Here is a 22,837-nt window from a genome sequence, read left to right as displayed (position 1 = left end):
TTTTTCAGCTTTCTTCATTTAAACTGTCAGATGACAGGTTAGTAATTTTGTATACCGATATCGGTCCATATACCGAGAATGTCTCGGGTGTTGGTACATTGGTATACATCTATATTGTGTGATCATACTGTCCAAGTTTTACCTATCCATTGTGCAGTTTTTGGATGACTCAAGTCGGGATTTAGTCTGAGTAGAGAAAAATTCATGAGTATTTCTATCCATTGTTAAAAGACCAACGGTGTTGTTTTATATTCGACTCACTCAAATAAATTGATTTCAGGACTTGTCTTTTCTGACTTGACGTCGATACCATCATTTTACTTTTCCTATAGTTAAAACTCTGAAACGCAAATGTAAGCCCGTCTAGCTCAGTCGGTAGAGCGCAAGGCTCTTAACCTTGTGGTCGTGGGTTCGAGCCCCACGGTGGGCGTTGTTTATTTGCTTGGTTTTGTTGTTGGTTTCAACAGCAATCAGACCGGATTCGTGGGCTTTATTGTTTTAAAAGCAAAGAGACCGGATTCGTGGGCTTTGTCGGTAGTAGGACTATACGACCCATGATCGCATGTAGGCCATTGGATTCCGAGTTTGCCAGGGTGCCACAGAAATTGAAGCGGATCTCAAACTCAAAATTGAAACCACCCAGCTTCCCTCTTAACCCAATATTTTTGTGCTTTTGGGCAGCTTGACCGTCCAAATCCGACCATCTCTCTCTCTCTCTCTCTCTCTCTCTCTCTCTCGCTTTCTATTTCGAGCAAGCGAGATGTGAAAGACTCCCTCCCCCTTGCCGTTGTTTCCTTCCCTTTCTTCGACTCTAATCCCCAAATCCCCCGCCTCCCCCACCCCCAACCAAAACCATGCGCTCCAAGCGCCTCGCTTCGCACTCCAAGAGCAAAGCCTCCTCATCCTCCTCATCTCCCTCCTCATCTCCGGCCGCTGCCGACACCCGACCGCCAGCCACGGAGCACTCTCCCTCCACCGACGGCGGCCGTGGTCGCCGCTCGCCCCCTCAGACCTCTCCTTCCTCGAAGGTCCTCCCCGAACCACCCCGCGCCGAGGCGGCCGGCGCCTCCGGGGGGCGCGCCGCCACTTCGAGGCGCAGCGAGCGGAAGCGGAAACCCCGGGAGTTCGCGGGGAGGAACTCCTCCAGCCTCCGGCAGAAGAAGGTGTGGTCGGAGCCCGACGAAATCGCGCTCCTCAAGGGCGCCCTCGCCTTCCGCTCCCGCACTGGCGCCCTCCCCAAGCAGCCCACCATGTTCCCCTTCTTCGCGTCCATTAAGAGCGCCATCGGCCCCCACCTCACCGCGGAGCAAGTCGGCTACAAGCTCAAGCGCCTCAAGAGCAAGTTCGTCCACTCGGCCAACGCGGGCCCTCCCGTGAGCGCCACTGCCCACGACCGGCGCATCTACGAGCTCTCCACTGAGATCTGGTCCGAAGAGGTCAAACAGGCCGATGGGGATGCCGAGGAGGATGGCAACGGGGACGTGGCCGCTGCTGCCGACGGTGATGAGGAGGAGGAGGAGGAGGACGACGAGGAGGATGACGCTGTCGTGGAGGATGATAAGTACCCGTTCATCAGGGAAGCAGCATTAGAGTATTGGAAGGTGAACGGACGGTGCCTGTCGGGTGTGCTACTGGAGAAGGGGCTGAAGTTGATTGATCCTTCCAAGGGGGTAGTGCTGGAGGAGAAGCTGAGGAAGCAGTGCGCGGCCGAGATGGAATTATGGACGAAGCGGCTTGATCTGTTGAAAGAAATATCCGAGCTCTTGATTGAGGCCCACAAGTGCTCCTAATGGTAGCTTCTTCTTCAGGTTTATCACTTTCTGCACACATTGCGTTGTTTTCCTGTTTTGTACTCAGCTAGAACTTAGAGTAAGTGTCTTTCGTAGTCACTGTTGTTGATAGTTATCTAACTAGATTCTTGTGATGTATCCTTCCTTTCTTGGTGAATATTGTCTTGTAACATTGGCATGTATGGAGGATAACCATTGTGTTTCAAGTGTTTCTAATTCTGTTGCTTGAATTGCTACCGAAAAGATAGTTAGCATAGAGTGAAACACTGTGCAGCGTATTAAGTTTTTATGGTATTTCTTCATTAGGAGACATATTTGCTTCTCAGAGCCCTTGAATGCTACTTAGCATGTTGCAAGCTGGACATAATATTTCACCATCAAAATAGTCCTTTTCCCATTTTTTCTTGAGTACAATATTTAGATATCATCATTTGAAAAAGCAAAAATTATTTAACAACGTTGAGTTCTTCTAGGCAAGGTATGCGTGCTATGATGCTATGCTTTCAGTTATCACACTTTATCTTTCAGCTGTCTTTTTTGTGAGTTTAATTCTGTTTACAAGTTATAATTGATTTTCAGTGATGTAGTAAAGTCTTGTGTTTTAGTTCATTGTACCTTATCCATATATGAACTCCACATAAATGCAACATATTTGATTTTGCCAATCAGTGCTAATATAGTTAAAAATATTAGTATATTTTGTTGGGCATACTAAAACATACTTTGTGATACTGGACCACTGGTCAGTAAGATTCTAGTATGGGTATCAATACTGGTATTTGAGCCTATTTTTGGGCTTTAGAACTATAAAGAAGAACCATATAGTAACTATCAATGAGAACTATCTCAGAACTTACAATTTGTACCGCTTAATTTATAAACCATAATTTGATTATTTGAATGTACCTAAATTATTCCAACATCCTAATGCATTACACGTCAAATCAAGAACTTTCAGACCTAGAACCATTAATTGTAGGCATAATGCATTGCATATATATGGATCACCAATATACTATGTATCCACAAACTTTTTGATTTGATAATTCACAAAGTATAAATCTTGAGTTCTTAAGATATTACATGGTCTGAAATTTTTTAGCCCAGGCCTGATTGTTTTTTTCTTCCAATGTCACCTCAGGAAATCTTACATGCTACCAGCTCCTCTGTCCTTTATGATTTGGTTTGGGATGGATGCTTTAGGAGAAAAAAAAAGGTCTTTGATTTGATGATGACCATTTGAGGCCATATTGTTAAACTCTATTAAAACTATTATATTAGTATGTGAATTTAAATCATAGCTAGTCGCTAGGAGAGTTTAGCCAAGCTTTCTTGCAAATAGTTAACAATGGAATATGAAATTTATATGTGGCTGTTACTTGTTAGAATTCTTCACATTATTTGACACTGCTGTCCTTTATATATTCTAAAGATTAAAATGGCCAGATGCTAAATTTTGTTTTTTTGCCTTTTGACTGTCATTCTCAAAGGCATTACTAGATATAGGAATGCTCATTTGATATCATAATTTCCGAAGTTTATTGTCATCAAATAACATGAGCCTTTTGCTTGTTTGTTTTCCTTTTTATTTGTCAAGAATGCTTTCAAGATTAGTAAAATTTGTTTTCAACTATTTTAAATCTGGTTCTTAATTTTTTTTTATAATAAAATTATGCATCAGGTGCGATTTCTTTTGTTAATTTTATATGGAGTTATCTGTGCCCTTTAATTTCATTGTGTACTTTTCTTTTACCATGTCATGTAGATCAAATCTACATAATAGACAGCACATGGGGACCAAAGTTTCCAGTTCATTCCATCTACCAACAAACTGAGTTGATTGATAACAACATTATCTGCTACTATATATAGGGCAGCATATGTCTGCACCTCCTGATGTATTTGTCAATAATAACATATTGTGCAGCATTTGGTATCACAATGACCAATATATCATACGAAATATCATAAGAGACTTGTGCTTAGTTCAATGCATAAGTTAAATATGTTGGACAAACGACTAATGACTCATTGATGATTTCCCCATGTGAATCACAGTTAAGAGTGTTGAATTCATTTTTAATGCAGTTATTTATAAGTTCATTGTAGATAAGTTGAGTCTGATGGTAGGATGGCAATTTTGCCTTGTTATGCCTAAAATGCCTACAGAAGCAAGGGCTTGGGAAATAAGAGCAAAGACATTAAGTTATTGGTCATAGATTGCATATGATAATCAGAATAGATATGTGCTACCACAATTGGAAAAAGGGCAAACAATCGCACGTTTGAAAGATACCCTTTCTGAAAAATCAAAAGGAATTAATATTAATAACATATCCAAGTTCTTAAATCTTTTCTTTTCTTTTGTGTATAAATAATGCCTCCTTGTAATTTATCACAAGGTCCTAGGTTCAAATCTCGCCTTCACCACTTACCCTTTGCAGAAAATAATGCCTCTTTACTAATACCTGTAGTTGTTCCACAGTACAATTTTCTATGAATCCTACCTGTGTCAAGTAGAGTGTATATGAATGACCTTATAGTATTATAGAGTGATAATATAATTTTTTTATTCAAAGCATTAGGCATCTAAGCGTGTAAAAATAAGTTGTTAAAAATCATATGCTTAGTAGATACCATCTTCATTGTATGCTACTTTGTTGAATAGGAGACTTGGATTCAGCGGTTTAAATAGGTGCCCCAACACTCGTCTAGGCGCTTGGGCGAGGCAAGGCCTGAGCACCTCAAGGGTGGACTAGGCGATGCGCTTCAATGAGGTGCCGCTTGAGTGCTCGTGTGAACCTAGGCACTGAGCGCCTGAAGCGCCCAGTTCAAATGAAGCAACCGAATTAGACTTTTAAGTCTGGTTCGGTTCAATAGTGGCTAGTTGGTTTGATTGAACCAACTAGCCACTTTCTTACCCGCAAAAGCTACCCCTTGTACCCCCATGCGACCCCGAGCCATCAACCCTAGCACAACTTTTGCCTTCGTCGCTAATGCTTTTTTGTTGTTGCCTCCGTTGTAGACGCAACGGACCGAGGCTTCCTCTGTCGTCGACGAACGAGTCCGATGTCTTAAAATTTGTTCGCAACTTCCTTCCGTCGTCGCTTCTTCCGTGTGCAGTTCTTTCCATCGTTGAGGGAGAGGATCGTAGCTTCCTATGCTGTCGCTACTATCGTTTGCAACTTCCGTCGTCGTTGTTGTTGTCTGCAGCTTCCTCCATTGTTGCGGTTGTCATTCGTAGCTTCCTCCGTCATTACTGTTGTCGTCCGTAGCTTCCTCGGTCGTCGTCGTCGTCGCCATCGTCCAAAAGTTTCTCTATCATTGTTGCCCTCTTCTTCCCCACTTTTTACTATCGGTGACACTTTTCTCCTCCTTTACTATTATTAATAGCTCTTTTCTCCCCCTTTAACTATTGTTAACAGTAGATTGTTAACCATTGGACAAAGCAATCTCTATTTAGATTTTAACACTACTAATCTATATTTGTTTAAAATTATTATTAGTGTTTCAGCCTTTCAGAATTAATGACAAGTATATAAAGCAATTCAGAAGATTTTTCAAAAAATTCAAAAAAGAATCCTACTTGGAAATACAATTATCTAAAGGATCCTAAAGATCGTAATGCAGTTACTTGCATCTTTTGTGATAAGACTACTAGAGGTGGTATTTTTCGTACAAAGCGGCATTCAGTAGAAAATTTCAAGAATGCATAAATCTACAAGAAGTGCCCATTTAGTGTAAAAGAAGAGCTGCTAACTTATATGATTGAAAAAAAGACACAAAAGTATAAATCTTATTGGATTTTACTAGAGAATAGTGTTGAATATATTATAGATGATGAAGAAGATTATTCTAAAAGTGTTAATCCAAGTGGGAAAAGAGTTTATGACAGAAAAAGAAAAGAAGTCATGGTTGTTAAGAAGGGTAAAAAGGAACCGATGGACTTGTATATGTATCAAGGATCACATAAACAATAAGGGCAAGCAAGAGCAAAATTAAGACAAACAAATATAAGTGATGCTTGTGATAAGGAAATAAGGGGAAGAACAATTTAGCACATTGTTCACTTCTTCTATCAAGCTGTCATTCCCTTTAGTATTTGTCGTTTAGACAGTTATAAGGAGATGATTGATGCTATTGGAAGATATGATGGAGAATTAAAACCTCTTAAGTTATTCTGAGATGCGAGTTTCATTATTGAAAAAAGAGTTGGATTATACAAATGATTTATTAAATGATCACAAAGAATCATGTGTAAAACATGGTTTCTCTATTATGCTAGATGCTTACACCAACAGGAGACATAGGAGTATCATTAATTTTATGGTGAACTGTTCTTTAGGAACAAGGTTCTAAATACCGTACTGTATCGGTGTACTCGGTATGGTACGATATGATGTACTTAGCAATACGCCTAAAATAGGCATAAAACCCTTCAAAAATATCTGAAAAATAGAAAAAAAAGTTAGGATAGGGTTTTTAAGTTAGAAATAAATATATATTTACTATAGCTATGGTAAAACTAATGTAAATTAGGTAAGAATAGTGCTACATATCTTTTTTGGGCTTTGAGTAGTCTAGTTTAAGGTTCGCAATTTCAGTTATTAAATTATCTACAGAAAAAATATTTGAATTGTTAGATTATTTTGTATATAACTTAAACTTTAAAATTCAAATAAATTAAGTAATCACTTGTATAGATATACCTGATTCTACCACCAAAACGAACGACGAGCCTCCACGGGTGATTGATTGAGATCCTTGATACTATGTATCTGTATATCAATATGATATGCTTGTCGGACCTAATCTTGAAATTGATTTCACGATATAATATATTGATACATCGTATGTTTTTTGTGCATCAATGTGGTGATGGTCGTAGGTTGATCGTCATGAATCACATGTGTCTGAGGCGGCTCCTGAGCTATGTATTGGTGAATGCCAAAACTTTTATTTTTGCTACTGATCTGTTACTCTATATTATATTGTTGCTCGGAGAAGTATGACCAATTATTACTGTACTGTTGTTGGCTGTAAGATTCTCCTAATACGACGATTGTGAATACGATGAGCTTTATTTTATGTTTATGTCATGTAGGTTTTGTCGTATCTGCTCAAAATCATCTATTAGCTTCCCCTTCCCCTTTTGTGCATAAACTTGATCCATGATTAAATTCAATTTATAATTTGCTGCTTTGTTGAGTTTAGGAGAGTGAAAAATGTGAGAATAAGAGAGAATATGAGAAAAAATGAGTTCGAGAGAGTTTAAGAGAGTATGAGAGTAAAATGGATTGAAATAGTAGGGAGGAAAGGGTTTAAAAACCCTTGAGGAGGCCTCCAACGGTCAAATTAATCGTTGGAACATTGTTACCATTCGGTAACGGTTGAAATTGTATAGCCCCGTATCGCTTGATACGGGGTCAAATACTTGATATCGCCTGGTAGCTGGCGATCCATATGCTGATTCGGTACATATCGCTCATATCGGGCAATACGGTACGATATTCAAAACATTGTTTAGGAACAATGTTTGTGAAGTCAATAGATACATATCTTTTGTGCAATTTGGAGAAAAGATATATGATTTGCTTGTGAAGTTTGTGGAAGAAATTGGTGAACAAAATGTTGTTCAAGTTATAACCGACAATGGAAACAACTATGTGTTAGCCAGTAAGATTTATCGTTTGAATTTTTTAATCACTCTATCTCCAATTTGAATGGAAGAACTATGTGGCTCTTAAATCTTATCAATTTTGTTATCCTTTGTCTTAGGTAAATTATTTACCAAAAAAATAACACTTATATTGGACTGCATGTATGACATATTGCATTGATTTAATATTGGAGGATATTGAAAAGATTTTTGAAATCAAGAAGATTTTAGAAAGGGCAATCTTTGTTGTTGGATTTCTCTATAATCATATTGAGGCTATGAGTTTGATGAGAAAATTCACGAATAACAAGGAATTGGTGAGAGATTATGTTATCTGATTTGCTACTTTCTTCTTGACATTATAGAGCATGCATCGGGAAAAAACAAAACCAGAGAAATATGTTTACCTCGGAGAAATGGGTGACAAACATTTGAGCAAAAGAAGTGAAAGGCAAGAGACCCAGTGATATCATCTTAATGTTGTTCTTTTGGAATCTTATAGATTATATATTTTAAAGGTAATGAGCACATTTGTTCGAATCCTTTGGTTGACAGATAACGAAAAGACGTCTACAATGAGATATATTTATGAGGCTATGGATGAAACAAAGGAGACAATTTAAAAGACTTTTGATGTAAATGAAAAAAAAATATAAGAAAATATTTATAATCATTGACAAAAGATGGAATTGTTAATTTCATCAACCATTACATATAGTAGGATATTATTTGAATCCAGGATTTTTTTATAAGAACATCTTTATTGGGTTTGATGTAGAAGTTATAAATCAGTGCATTGCAAGATTGGTTTCAAGCCTTGAGTTGCAAGATGAGATAGTATGTGAATTATTTTTATATAAGAATGTCGATAGTTTTTTAGAATTTCAATGACAGTTTGATCTAGGGCAACTACATCCCTAGGTATTAATAAATTAATATAATTAATTTCATGTATTGTATGTTATTGCTAATAATAAAATAAATTTTGCAACTGAATAGTGGAGTTTATTTAAAAATTTTACCTCCAACTTGCATCAATTGACTATCAAAATTCTTAGTTTGACATGTAGTGCTATGGATTGTGAGCGAAACTGGAGTGTCTTTGAGTATGTAAGGATCACAGAATATTTTTGTTTCAATTAATTTATTCTTTTTTAGATAAATATATTAATATATTTTCAAATTATTTGACATAACAGATTCACACAAAGAGAAAAAATCGATTAGAGCATCAACGATTTCTTGGCTCATATAAAAATAAATCAAAATCACTAGATCACCATTGAACTTGGATGGAGTTGAATGATTTTGGCCAATTCTACTTAATTTATCAACATTATATTCGTTGTCTGCCACTATCGTTGCAATGATCGGCAACCATCATAAAGGAGGCAATGAGTTGAAAATAAAAGAGAGGAGAAAGTAGTCCTTTATCTTTTGAGGATGGAAGTTACATTAGATTTGGGACTAATCTTGAATTTTATGGAATAATTTTAGGATAAAGTCTTTTCCTTTATTTTTATTTGTATTAATGAATGATGCTCTGCTCCCTTGTAGTGAACAGAAAAGCTTTAGAGCCATAATAGATTCCATTGCTATTTTTGAAGAGTTGGTTGAATTTGGATGTTTAAAAATGGTACTTATAATAGTTATTTACTACAATAATATCTTTGTACCATGATTGATGTTTATGCTCATAAGAATATTTGAGTTAATCTCCTTTATTTTTCATTGCTATATTTTAGTTGAATTTATAGTTTTTTTTGTCTTTATGAAGTTAGATACCTAATAGAATGTACAATTTAAAACAATGTTTGTTGTATCGTAGCATATTGTCTGGTACAAGTAGTATGTATTGATTTGATAGGAGATCGGTATGAGCGATACATATCAGTTTGTTAGTATACTTTACCGTATCGTGGGTTGGTATGTTGGTATGATTCGATATGTACTGTACCAACAATTGGTCGGTACACCAGTACGGACCGATAAGATGAATTATGGTTTGAAGAACATTTTAGTCTAAAAAGGACAGTCGCTGAATCTCCTGTTAATGTTACTGATGGGAAGATTCAGACCTTGCAAAAATAGAAGCCATTTTCATTAGAAGTATCTGATAGATTTTGTATTTATTGGTTATTTTATATTTTTATTTTTTAAAAAAATTTGCCTGTTTCTGATTCTACTGCTTTGATCTGGTCAATCCTGTTGATCTTGATCATATCGCCCCTAGACCATCTAGATCCTATTCACATCTTGCAAAACATTGCCTAGAGACTAATTTGTGGATAGGAAGATTAATCTTTCAAGCTCATACAACCAAGTAGCAATCCACCAAGATACTCGCAGACATGCAGACATTGAAGTCTAGATTGGGAAAATAAGAAGTTTGGCTAAAAGGAGCGGCATTCATATCAGAGGCACAAACTAATCAGTATATATTTACCATCAACTACAAGCGAAGGAAAATGAGTTTTTGAATGTGTCCATGTATGACAACTCTTGGTCAGTTGGGATGTGGATGCCAGTGACCAGTTATCAGTTATGACACAACTTGACTCCCGATAAAAATGCTTTGTAATTAGTTAGTCACTTTCAGGTGAATTTGTGCCCCAAGGCTCTTTACTCATCCGCTACCCTTTGGCAGATTTGTTTATATTCACATGTTGATGAATGTAGTTGGCGTAAATGTTGTCTAGCTGAGGTCGTAAATGTTGTCTAGCTGGGGTTCATTGCTTTAACTATTCTTTCAGTTGTCATTTCATAACTGCTCCTTGACATGTGTAACCCTGATTTTCTTCTATTTTAGTTTTAAAAAAATGCAATGATGTAATCCATGCTTGACAATGGTCTTTCTGTTGATTCAGATACAAAAAGAACTAAGAATCATTCCTCTTACGAACTAATTTGTCTATCTTATGTCATGATGTAGGTTTCCTATTGCTTTCTATAATTTCTAAATGTACCATATAATCTTGAATACTCCCCTTCTATCATTCTTGGTCAGGAAACATCTGCTAGCAGCTGTCACTTTTATCAATATTTTTGAATTCTTAACAAGAAGAACGATGCATGAGTCATCGTCCTTTGTTTACTTGGCGATGAGCTTCCTTTGTTTTACATACAATTTTTAGAAGCCCATGTTATTGTTTCAGCTGTGAGAAAACAGTCCTTTGTTTTATTAGCAGGAATACTCTTACTATAGGGATAATCTAGCGTTGCACATTGGTTTTGGAGCACATCTTGTGGTCGCAATGTTTCATTGCTCGTCAAAATCTATGCAGCTCAATTTATATCATCTTGTGTCGGCGTTTACAACTGTTTCTTGTCAAAACGTGTAGTCCTGTTTTCAGCACTGCCATTTACCCGTAGGAGATGCTTTCCATATGGATGTCATCTTCTTTGCGAAGTATTATTCTTTCGGTATAACGTGTTATTAACTGTGAAAGTAGTAGAGTTTCTTGGATCGTGAATTGGAATTTTGTGTGATATCTCCATTGGTGACATGAGGAACTTGTCTAAAATATTCAGATTCATCATTGATGTGCTGATTTGCTCTTCCCCTGCTATGATATGATTTGGTGCTGCTTCCTTTCTCAGTGAATACCATTTTGGTAGCATCGAGAGCGTAACAATCGTACATGAAATTGAATTGATGGGTTTGATATACTGAATCAACCAGTTATACTTTATAGACTGGATGAATGCAGCTGTAACTGTACTCATGAACTCTAGATTTTCCAGTAAATCGATTTTTATATTTCTTGTGGTTAAGATTGGATCTAATCTAACATTAATACTCAAAAGATTGCCAACCATCCTGTGAAACACTAATTCTGGTTAGGATGGTTCTTTTTCAGTATATGGCTTTCTGTTCTCATCATCTTTGCATACCAATTGTGCCTTTGAGGATAGTCATACATGTGTCTTATTGTAAAGTAAACATCAACCTATTGCAAAAGATCAAACTTATCATTGTAAAGATTATTACTCGAATTCCTAACATTTTTAATACAAAAGAACAATATTACTTACTATATATCCATCGACGTGTGTTGAATGCCTCGGTTTCGAGTTTAATGCTTTCCATTCGAGAAGCTTGTGGAAGAACACTCCCGGTCTTCTTCCAACTTCTAGCCTTGTTTTCGAAGCAACAACACTAATATTATTATTAGATGAGACGGACAGTCGAGAGGGAGAGGGACTGGGGAGTGGCAGCGGATGCAGCGGCGGTGGCGGAGAGCAGCCAGCTCAGAGTCTCCGGGTGACAGGAGTGGGAGGAGGCAAACTCGGTCAAAGGCGAAAGGGTGGGGTGGGGGAATGAGGTGGGGCCCAGCATCACATGAAGGGAATGATAGCAACGTGGGCATGTCCCCGGCGAGCTGCCTGCACTAGAGTCCACCCCCTGCCCCCTCCCCCAAATCTAGCAGAACAAAAGCCAGGAAAGCAACGGTCAACTGCCGGAGTGACCGACCCATGTGACCCGATCACTGGGCTCCCAACATCCCACACGCCGTGGACTGAACCCGGGCGTCGCTGTAGCCAGCGACAACAACCCCTGCCTGCGCAGGTTCACTGCACTCGCCTCAACATTTCCAATGAGGTTGGCGCGCGAAAGGTCCACCTCCGCCACTGTGTGTCATCTGCAGTACAAGGTGGTGGCCGTGTATTGAATGCAGATGGCCAGTGTTTTCCGCGGATGAGGTTCGTCGGAGGAACTTTTAGTCTCAGTTGTTGTTCACCCTTTCATCCATCCTTTTGTCCCTTCGGCCAGGAGGGATGCACTGCCATGCACCCGAATCCTGAGGAGATCACCGAGGTCTTCGTTGCTGCTGTCGCTCGGATCATGTGTTCCATGGCCAGCACGCAACCAGGGTTACCTGGCGATGAGGTCTCTCTCACAGCCTACGAATCCACTTGTCGTGCGGCGACACGGTTACTACGCTGCAGCTGCTGGTGCGAGCAGCACAGTCGTGGAGATCGATCGAAGCATGAGACTGTCAACCAAGCAACCGTGGTCCTCGGAAGGAGTCCAAGCTGGTCTTTTACGATAAAGGAAGAAGATTTAGTGGACCATCCGCTCTTCAGTTCAGCACATGATTGTTTTGATGAATGCACGGCAGAGCTAGCGAGCACATCTTTTCTTACTGCATCTTATGAACTTGTTTTACTATCATTATCGATGAACAGGTGGTAATTATTTTCATTGTCTATGCTTATATCAAACCCCCTTTTTCTTTTCATATATGAAGGGAAAAAATAATAAAGTCAGAAGGAAATAATCATAATATATCTGACTGAGAGTATTACTTGTTTGTTCTACCATGAGCACCGGATTTCACTTTCTACTCAGAATTTGGAGGTGGGCAATTCCATTTCACCGGTACGAAGAATAAAGAGATGTATGGATCAGAATAAAGAGAAAGCAAAGGAATTGATGGCGCGGTAGAGTTCATGACAGCCTACCAACATGTTTCTTTCCCCCTCCTCTATATCTCATTGTCACCATCATCAACATTATTGGAACGAATGTGAGAACGCATACCGACCTCAATTTAGGATGGTTTTTGACAGGAAAAAAATGAATTTAAAACGATTGATGATTCCAATCAGACGACTAATTTTCTAATGACTTAAAATGATATTAAAAAAAATCTTTTTTATTCATTTTATTATCTTTTAAAGTTTAATAATAATAATAATAATAAATCTATCTAAAAGAGTCTTGAAGTTCAAAGATTTAGCCATCTTTTGACACTATCTTTGAAAATAGCTTTAGATATATGATGAAATGGTTGCCAAATCCAATTTGGATAATCACGCTTTCTACTCCTTTTGCAAGTCTACTGTCTTCCATCACAGTTTCCCTCACCTCGTTCATTGCCATCATTGGATCGTAACGAGGACAAAAGCATAAAGTAGGGTCTTTTGCAGGACCACTTCCTTCTTCTTTCTGCTATTTCTTACCGAGACTCGAACTCTTTTCTAACCAGCCAAATATTTTTCTAGCTAATATATTGGACGAAGAAATAAAAATTGTAATGTTATACTCCACATAATTCCATGGTGGGGGAAGATTGTAATGGTCTAAATTGTTCTTATATTCTGGTGGGCTAAGATTTGTGATGTCTGAATTATTCTTTTTTATCTTTTTCCAAGCCCTGACAAATTGTGGTCTCCAAATACCCTCCATTGCTTAATCCATGTTGACCACTGACAATCAACTGATACTTCGATCATGTCCAAATAGTCTTTGCAAAGAAATTGAATTCCTGACCTTCCACCACCATTTGCCCATCGATACATTGTCCGAACAATCCTACTGGGAACTATAAAGAAAACATTAAACTGAGTTAAGGAAGATAAGCATGCATCCAAGAAAACAGTAATGAGCCTTTGGAACTCTTCAGCCACTTTTCCACCATATCCAACCCTGTAAGGTGATCCCAAGTAATTGACAGACAACCTTTCTTCCTTTCAATTAAAAGCACTTTGAGGAAAATATCTTTGCAACCTAAAGCCCTATATTTGTGACATATTTCTTTCTGTCATTGTCAAGGATGTAATTGAGAAACCTATAAGCTCTGGTGGTAGAAATTTCGACAGCATTCTACCTGGCCAAGAACATTAAGGGGCTATAATAGAGCAAATATATCCACCAGTTTACCTCGACAATAGATCAGAAGAAGGCACTCGAATAGATCATGTGGTGTTTAACCTCCCCATGGTATTCGGTGTACTTGAAATGCTCCTCGACAGTATTTGGGGAGGAATTGGCTCAGACAAGGTGAGCTTCTGTCACCTTGACCGTTCATTCTTGCGATGGAATTCTTGTCTCTAAGGCCTGCCACAATTGCCTCGTCCAAAACGCAGAAATCAGCAGATCACTCACCCCTCATCTGATGATGATTTCCTCATGCTGTGACGGCAGAATAGCTCCGGTGAATGTTCTTTAACACCTCAGTTCTGACAGTGATATCTTTATCTCAAGCTGTGATGATCTACACAGGAAAGGATTCGATTTCTGCCTGAATGCCATCTTGGTGACTACCTACTTCCTAAACATCAGCTTATCAGTTTACACTATCTCAGCGAAGAGAAAGAAAAGATGGATCCAGTCTTCAGAAGGTCCACAGCCCCAGCTGGAAAGCTTGTTGATAGAATCAAAGGTATAATTGAATTGGAACTCTGTGGTGGTCAAACGACTGTTGATACTGCTACCAACACAAGACGAGAAATGCAGCTGTTCAACTTCCCTATCATCACTCACGTCTATATCGAACTCACTCCCCATCAACCGAGGGTGTGAAACGGCTACAATGCTGCTTCTTTTGACTTTGAATCTACTGTCCTCGCACTTGGAATCGAATCGATGGCATGTATGTTCATCTTTGAATGATTGAAGGGATTGAGGGGAGGAAGGCTTGGGAGTGAAGCTAATGATTGATGGGGCGAGTGGGAACCCCGGGGGGGAAGGGGGTGGGGGGTGGGGAGAGAGGCGCTGGTGAACCAGCCTCAAAGTGGTCGTCCTTTTTTATCTTGACCAAATCCATGCGAAAGATCCGGTTGACCCTGTCCCCACTCGGGCTTGCGGTACGCGGAGTCATAATTGACCGAGGTTGGATGCTTTAGAAGGGCGACGTCCACGTGGGCCCGCCCGACTTAAAAGCCACTTCTACCGACAGCCCGACCGCCCGACCCCACTGCCCCCAACCGACCACTCGACGGTTCTCCAACCGTCACACCACCAGCAGGGCCGGTCAGCAGACAAAGTACTATAACGACTTCCCTCCCGCGGCCAAAATACCAAAATCTATCATTTATATTTATTGCAGCCACACATATTAATATCCTTCTTAGCTGCTTGACTTGGCTTTCCCTTGTTTGCACGGACTTAATGGCGCCAATCAGACACTTGCACGTAGTTTAAAGCGCGGTCGTCTTAAATCATGCATCCGATCCCCATGGATTACAAGGATGAAGGGGATTTAGAGGACAGCCACGCAGGCAGGCACGCATGCATGAATGCCACGTGAAATCTTGGTGAGATCAGGTGCGCTTATTTTATATGCTCGGTGTGCAAGCGCGAGTCACGTGGCTCGACTTCCTCACGTTCATGGCGCAACCAACAGCCTATCCAAACCGTCTCCGCGTGTCACGTGCTGATCCCATGCACTTACGTACCCAACAACGAGTACCTGCAAGGATTGACGATGACGATGACGATGATGATGATGATGATGATGTGCGGTTCACAGAGAGAATTGAAGATGGAGAAACATTCTATTCTGTGAACCAAGTAAGAACATACACGGCGGACCAACCATCCTATGGTATCACTCACTCACGCACACACACACACACGCACACGGGTGAAGATACACAGATGAGACGGGCAGAGGCAGGGTGGAAGAGTTGGAGCATCAACTCTTCATCAAGAACACCACTCGACACAACTCCTCGCTACCTAATAAATCACGCGCTGGGACTCCACTAACTTGTATTTACATCTGGGCAAAGTTCATGAACGTTTGGTCCTGCAGCTGGTACATGTCCTGGAAGTAGGAGTAGCCGCCGGGGGACGGGATGAGCCCCGCGGTGGGCGGCAGGGCCGCCGCCACCCCCATTCCCTGGCTCACCGCCGCCTGCTCCAGTGACCGCACCTGCGTCTTCAAGAACTTGACGTAGTGGATGGCCTCGTCGAGCATCGACGCCGTGTCCATCTTGGTGCCCCCGGGGACCATGTGCTGCAGCACCCGCATCCGCTCGCTGATCCGCTCCCTCCGGAGCCTGGCCGCCACGCTCTGGGGGTCCTTGGAGATCCTCACGTTGCGGCGTTTCGGCGGCTTGACGGAATCCGGGTCGACGTGGACCGGCTGCATCGCGGCGATGCGGAATATCATCTCCCTCATAGCCGCCGTCGAGGCCGGCCCGTGAGCAAGCGACGACAGGCCACTCGCCAGCGACGGGTCGCCCGCGAGGCTACCGTTCAACAGTGGCCCCATGATTGGATCATAGGCAGCGGTAGCGTCCAAGGAAGACGATGAGGAAGTCTGGGGACCAGCAAACACGGGCGAGGCAGGCGCGGTGGGAGAGGAATGGAACGCCTGCGGGGAAGCTGCGGAGAGCTGTTCGTTCGGCGGCAGGGCTTCCGATAGCTCCGCAAGTTGCTGCAACTGCAGCATCATGTTCATCAAATCCACCTGTAGCTCCGGAGAAGCGTTCAAGAAGTCGACGTCCATTTGTTCCATGACAGACATATTGACGAGGAGAAGTCGGAGGCAATCAAGAGAGTGATTGGACAGGCAGCTACAACAGGTGATGGAAAGAGAAGAGAAAAGGAGTATCACTAGATTGCTAGGCGGAGGACTACCAATCCAAAAGGGTGGCTATATATAAGAATTGGGAGGTCATAGTTAATGCAGGGCGAGAAGTGTCTTCTCCAATGTTTTACCGTGGCGTGTCTGCCGCAGCAGTGAATTCTTTTGTCGCATGTTCTTCATGACGTAGTACTTACCGTATTATGACAAAGAAATTTCATTATGGTACTTTTTTTTATTTTTATCAAAGCTTGATTTATTCCGTGTCTTATCGGAAATAAAACCTTAGCTCTATGTTATGATTCATCCCATGCGATGTGAATGTATTGTCGTTGGCTGAACAGTGGCTGCTCCCACTGTCCGACAAGCTTGGCTGAACATGGCATAATGTCTAATGAAGGGAAACCATGTTAAAAAGAATGGCACTGTGACATAGTAAATGGTTGAAACGACATACGTGACAAGATGAAATAGCAATGGTCCCGAAGGAGAGAGAGAAAAGAGGATGCAATGGTCCCAGTACTGCATGCATATGAGGCTCATTATTACTGAAATGAAGAACCAAGCTGAACACCATGTCGTGGTGGTTGCCGAGTTGGATTGCCTGTCCTCATGACACCATCTTTCTTTTAAGGAGAACAAGAAGTTCTATCGGGTGAAAACATTGGCAATAACATCCCAAGTGGGCTTCGATTAGTGTGTGAGTTACAATACAAGAAATGTAAGTAAATCATGTAAAAAAAAATTCCTTATTTAATGCATAATATATTCAGGAAGAGCAAGTAAAAATTATTATCTATTTTTATCTTGAGTAAAGCATCTGATTTTGTTGAGGCTGTTCTTGTTGCCCATTTCTTCCTTTTTCTTATTTAGTTTTCACTTGGAATTTTTGCTACATACTCTACTTATTAGTGTGACTTGGGATTTAGACTTTATTCATGAATGAAAAATACCCTTAATAGTGGACTGATATCATCATACAAATTCACAAAAGGGTTGTCATGGCTCAGCCCACAAGCATAATTCACCTTGTTATGTTGGAAAACAAGGTTAAAGTAGGATTGGAAATGGATTAAGCCATCTCTAAGCACTCGGTTATCGACTCTTAAAAGCTACCTTTAGCTTGATCACCAAGGTTAATTAGTGAATCGAATTCCATCCTACTTGTGCTTTAGGCAACTCAAGATTTTTCTTTTTCAAAAATAAAAAAAATACTTCTATCACCTTAAAATTTTATTGCAACTAATGCCATGCCGATCGAAAGATAGTAGAGAGCATATGCTATTTGGCTAATGCTGTTTCCAAAGATCAATGACCTTATTATATCTCATAAAATTATATAGTAAGTTGACACACTTATTTCCTTCTCTGAATATATGCACAATAGAATATTCAAATAAATTTTAAATTAAGTGTAAAACATTACTAGTGATGTTGATCAGCTTTCATGGAGATTTGGTTTTTCTCTTTAAAATCTTAACCACCAGAGCAGCATCCATCACGATTATCAGTTTAGTGATTCCTTCCAATAAGACACGTTGAATGTCCTCTTTGTTCTTTGTAGTAGCATTCTTCATCCTCTATGATAAACATAAGCATAAAGAAACCTAACTCCCTCTTCTTTAGATTCATTGTAAATGATTCATCAATATTAAATTTAATCCAACCATCATTGGGAAAAAGTCATCTTACTATGATTTGATTATTTTTTAAAGAAATTCACTCCAACTCAAGACAACTCAAGATCGAATGTGATCGAACTCTACTCATTTAAGTTTGAGATACAACTCATAAATAAGCTTGTGAAGAAGCTTGCTTTTGGCCTCCTTAAGAGAGAGTTGGTGTGTTCTTAGAGATGCCATTAGAATATATTATTCGAATTATATGCATCGAAACCTCAAAAATATTAGGTTGTTGGTTTAATAAATATGGGTATCGTCTCATCGTATCTCATCAAGCTCTCGAGTCGGATGGATCGAGCTTCTCATCACTTGATTGTAAATCCAATTTAAATTATTAAGCTAGTTTGAAGTGTTCCATTTGGTTTTATTGTGTGGTAGAAGCTCAACAAGCCAATTCATGGATTGTTGGGCTTGGGTAGTTCTCCATAGTCCATATTGACTCGCCCTTTGCAACCCTCTCCCTTTAGCTTGAGGCAAACGGATGAATGAAAGCTCTTAGCACATAGAAAGTTTGGTATCCTTCTATCAAGTTCTGGAATAGGTTAAGTAGCTATGTATTTGTCATGATCTAATATGATGGGATAATGTTCCAATATTGGCTGAAATTCTTAGGTAATTCAGAAAAAAAAAAAAACTTTGAAAACACACTGAAAAATCCATGGACAAATTTGTTTAATAAAAAAATAAATCTATCTTTTTTATTCAATAAATAGGATTTTTGTAACTAAGGATTAGATATTCTATAAAAATACCATACTATTTTTATTATTATTGAAAAAGAAGAAAAAATAATCACGGGGTTTTTCTTTCCTAGTAATGGGTTTGGGGATTGATTCTCTTAATTGAATTATTATTTGGGACCGAAGCATATCTTAATTGTTTGACTATGAACATGGGGTTATGAGTCGTGACCCATTTAAGAAGAGAAGAAGAGTAGCATGTGATAAGAACAGCCTTTTCATGTCCTCTCAGAGCAGACTGGTCTGATCAGCTATTCTTTTCTTTGTTGTCTTCTGTTGTATTAGATCTGAGCCACAGCCAAATCCCTACTGCACAAGCCATTTGACCATTCTTAGCTTCTAAAGCATCAAAGGACTAAAGAATCACACGAGGCATATAAGAGAAACATTTAGAGGATATCAGATCATAGGAGCTTTTCCAGGTGTGACGCAATCCTTTTTTGGCATTAGCCTGTCATGGAATCCTGTAGACAGGATATATATATATATATATATATATATATATATATATATATATATATATATATATATATATATATATATATATATATATATATATATATATATATATTCTGGTTTCGCTGCTCTTATTGTGAATTGCTTCGACTCTTTGTCTCTTCTCATGCTTCGATGGCTTTGGGACTGTAAGCTCAACATCTTAATCGAGTTTGTGGTGATGCTTCTGCAATCCGTTACTTGCTTCATAATATCACAATATAGTTAGTGTAAGAGTAAACCAGCAAACTGTAGTTCAAATACTGAAAACAACATATTAGAATGTATTATGCGAGGCTACATATTCCTCTCTCTCTCTCTCTAGCTGGAGCTGGTGGATATTTCATTATACTATTCATGAGATATAATATCTTTAAAAATATACATACGTATTTATATAATTGTTGAATTGATAATTATTTTAAAATTTGAAATCAATATTGGTAAGATCCGAAATCCTAAGAAGTTCTCGTGAAAGAATAGAACTATAATAATTAGAATTTAATTTTTCTATAAATATCTCATTTATCTTTAGATTTTGATATAAAGAATATTTTTTATGCTTGTCCGTTTTTCTTCGGGTATATAAAGCGGATATCTCTTTAACATTTCTTGTAACACTCATGATCAATCCCACATGGAAAGTGGGCAAGATTAAGATTGATTTGGGTTTGATGAATGTACTACTATCAACTTCAACTTAAATATTTTTATCAGTAGTTTAGATCAAACGAAGTTGATAACCCATCAGGCCTAGATCATAAAATTTCTATAAAGAGTAAAAGATGATATATATAAATTCTTAAAAATTTATATGAAAGAGGATAACTCAATGTCTTATAATTGACTTTATCGTAGATATAAGTGAAACTTATCAAATCATATTAAATTATGTATATATTTTTAGTTTGTTGATTTTTGAATATTATTTTAATTTCAGAATTTTTCTCTTCTTCGTATAAACTACCTTTAATTTGTAGACGACGAAGCTATAAATTTGACTCTCATCGAAACAAATAAAGGTCATGTTATCCCACAATGCATCTCTTGACCCTATACATGCTTCGTCTGTCAATAGGACTCTTCTTCTCTTTTTCTCTCGTCCGATTCGGGGAGCAGCAGAGAAGAACAGTTAATTTGGCAATGAAGCAGGCGACAGCGTCGCGAACCACCGCCATCCCGTGACTCTCCCATCTGTTCTCTCCATCTTAGTTCCAGTTTTGACTGCACTCCCGCGTCTCCAAGCGACGATGCCATGGAAACAGAAGCAAAAGATGCTGCCGCAGCTCTCGTGTTTCTCGCCCACGGAGAATAGACAAGGAATTGCGACATGAGAAACCTCGAAGAGCCCCTTCGGATCTAGCAGCAGCTGCTGCAGCAGAAGAAGAAGAAGACAACCATGTGGTTGGATTCCTTCCACGCCCATCTCCTGTGGAAACCTCACACTCCTCTTTAGCAGCCTGTATCGTCGGCTAGTTTAATGCTTCCGAGGACTCCTCTTTAACAGGCTATATGCTCCCTAGTCTAATACTTTCGAGGCGCTTCTCTCTCTCTCTCTCTCTCTCTCTCGCTCACTCACTCACTCATCCATGTTGTGTGGCGTGGCACACACTGTTGCTGCAACCGGGCAATCTCTCTCTCTCCCTCTCTCTCTCTCTCACTCATCCATGTAGTCTGGCGTGGCACACACTGTTGCTGCAACCGGGCAATCTCTCTCTATCTCTCTCTCCCCTGAGTGTGGAGTGGCACACACTGTTGCTGCAACTGGGCAACTGAGCTTTAATTTTAGGAACCGGACCTTGAGATACATGGTTGACAGTGTCCACAAGTGGGTAACATGCATGGTGGTTCTTGGAATTAGAGCAGAATCTTCTCCTCTCTCACAGACCAATAGTTTACAATATGTTGGGTAATAGTACGTTCTATTGAAAGAGTTAATCCTTCGCCATTATTGCATTCTTATACGAATAAAGTATTTTAATCTGAAGTATTTTAATTATGAATAAAATAGAAATACAAATGCAACATTAAAATGTGCTTATCTCAAATAAAGATCTTGCATTCTACCCAAACCAACATGAAAAGAAAGTGTCTGTAGCCAATTCTGAATATTTTGAAAGATTGTTGTTTGTATTATTTAATTATGAATGTAAATAAAACTCTAATTAATAACTTCAAAACAGATGTCAGAGTAATTTAGTTTATTATTATTATTATTATTATTATTATTATTATTATTATTATTATTATTATTATTATTATTATTATTATTATTATACTAATATTGCTCTATCTTCGAAACCAAATTTCGCATGCATATCTTCGATACATGCGGTGGGATGTCTGAAAAGGATCTCTACAACTGAGAACCTTGTGGTGGTCCTATCTCCAAAGCATTTAAATGGTTCAGAAGAATAAGATCAGTTTCAGAATTGCCGGAATGAGGATATAACTATGGTGTCCTTGCAATGGCAAACCATTTCCTCATGTTAGACTTAGAGACATCATTAGAGGAGAAACCGGAAGGACAGATGAGAAAAAGTAAAAGTTGCAGTGATTGAATCAGCGATTATGGCATCGCGCACAGGCTGCCTGCCTTGAAGAGAATGGCGTTAACGGTGCTGCGGCTGATCTCCTAGGAGTTGGTGAATCTTTTGCTCACCTTTATCCCCGTCATCGCCTACCTGATGAAACAGCAAGGGCGGCGAGCCAAGCTGAGGCGGAGCTTTTGGCCTGTGACGAGGGGGAAGGAAGCTGGAATCATCACATCGCGGGAGGGATATGGTGGAGGGAGGGAATGAAGTGGCGTCATGGCAGCTTTCGAGACACGTCTTTTTTTGCTCACATTGGAAAAGGAGAATGTCGGCAGCAAAAACGCATACGCACCATTAAAGGTTTCAGGCTGTGCTGTGAATGCCACACCCCGTTCGCGGGAGAGATAGAGAGAGAGATAGAGGACATACGCTATTAAACGTATTTGGAAGACGAGTACATTGACTTAGCCTCTTTGACCGAGATAAAAGAGGTATGTGGACTAATAATATAACAGTGTCCAAGGGTTGGGTGTCATCTTCGTATTCCGTCTTAATCTTAATCTTATGCCGATATTTATGCTATTCCAAAAGAATATATCGAGCAAATTAATTATCCG

General features: G+C 39.4%; 2 protein-coding genes and 1 non-coding gene across 3 annotated transcripts; 2 read left to right on the top strand and 1 right to left on the bottom strand.

Moving 5' to 3' along the window:
- The first annotated feature begins 357 nt into the window (after positions 1 to 357).
- TRNAK-CUU (transfer RNA lysine (anticodon CUU)) lies at positions 358 to 430 on the top strand. Its single transcript has one exon. It is a non-coding gene; the product is annotated as a tRNA-Lys (tRNA).
- A 278-nt stretch (positions 431 to 708) lies between these two features.
- LOC103998000 (STOREKEEPER protein) lies at positions 709 to 1,996 on the top strand. The gene has a single exon (XM_009419358.3). It carries the CDS (start codon positions 855 to 857, stop codon positions 1,788 to 1,790), a length of 936 nt encoding a protein of 311 aa, XP_009417633.2. The 5' UTR covers positions 709 to 854; the 3' UTR covers positions 1,791 to 1,996.
- A 13,717-nt stretch (positions 1,997 to 15,713) lies between these two features.
- On the bottom strand, positions 15,714 to 16,826 carry LOC103998150 (transcription factor HEC2-like). The gene has a single exon (XM_009419543.3). It carries the CDS (start codon positions 16,707 to 16,709, stop codon positions 15,954 to 15,956), a length of 756 nt encoding a protein of 251 aa, XP_009417818.2. The 5' UTR covers positions 16,710 to 16,826; the 3' UTR covers positions 15,714 to 15,953.
- Between the last annotated feature and the right edge of the window lie 6,011 nt (positions 16,827 to 22,837).

This window comes from Musa acuminata, chromosome BXJ3-9, assembly GCF_036884655.1.
Source record: "Musa acuminata AAA Group cultivar baxijiao chromosome BXJ3-9, Cavendish_Baxijiao_AAA, whole genome shotgun sequence".
In the NCBI taxonomy this organism is placed as follows: domain Eukaryota; kingdom Viridiplantae; phylum Streptophyta; class Magnoliopsida; order Zingiberales; family Musaceae; genus Musa; species Musa acuminata.
Note: the sequence above shows the minus strand (reverse complement) of the source record. Positions and strands in the feature narration are given on the sequence as shown.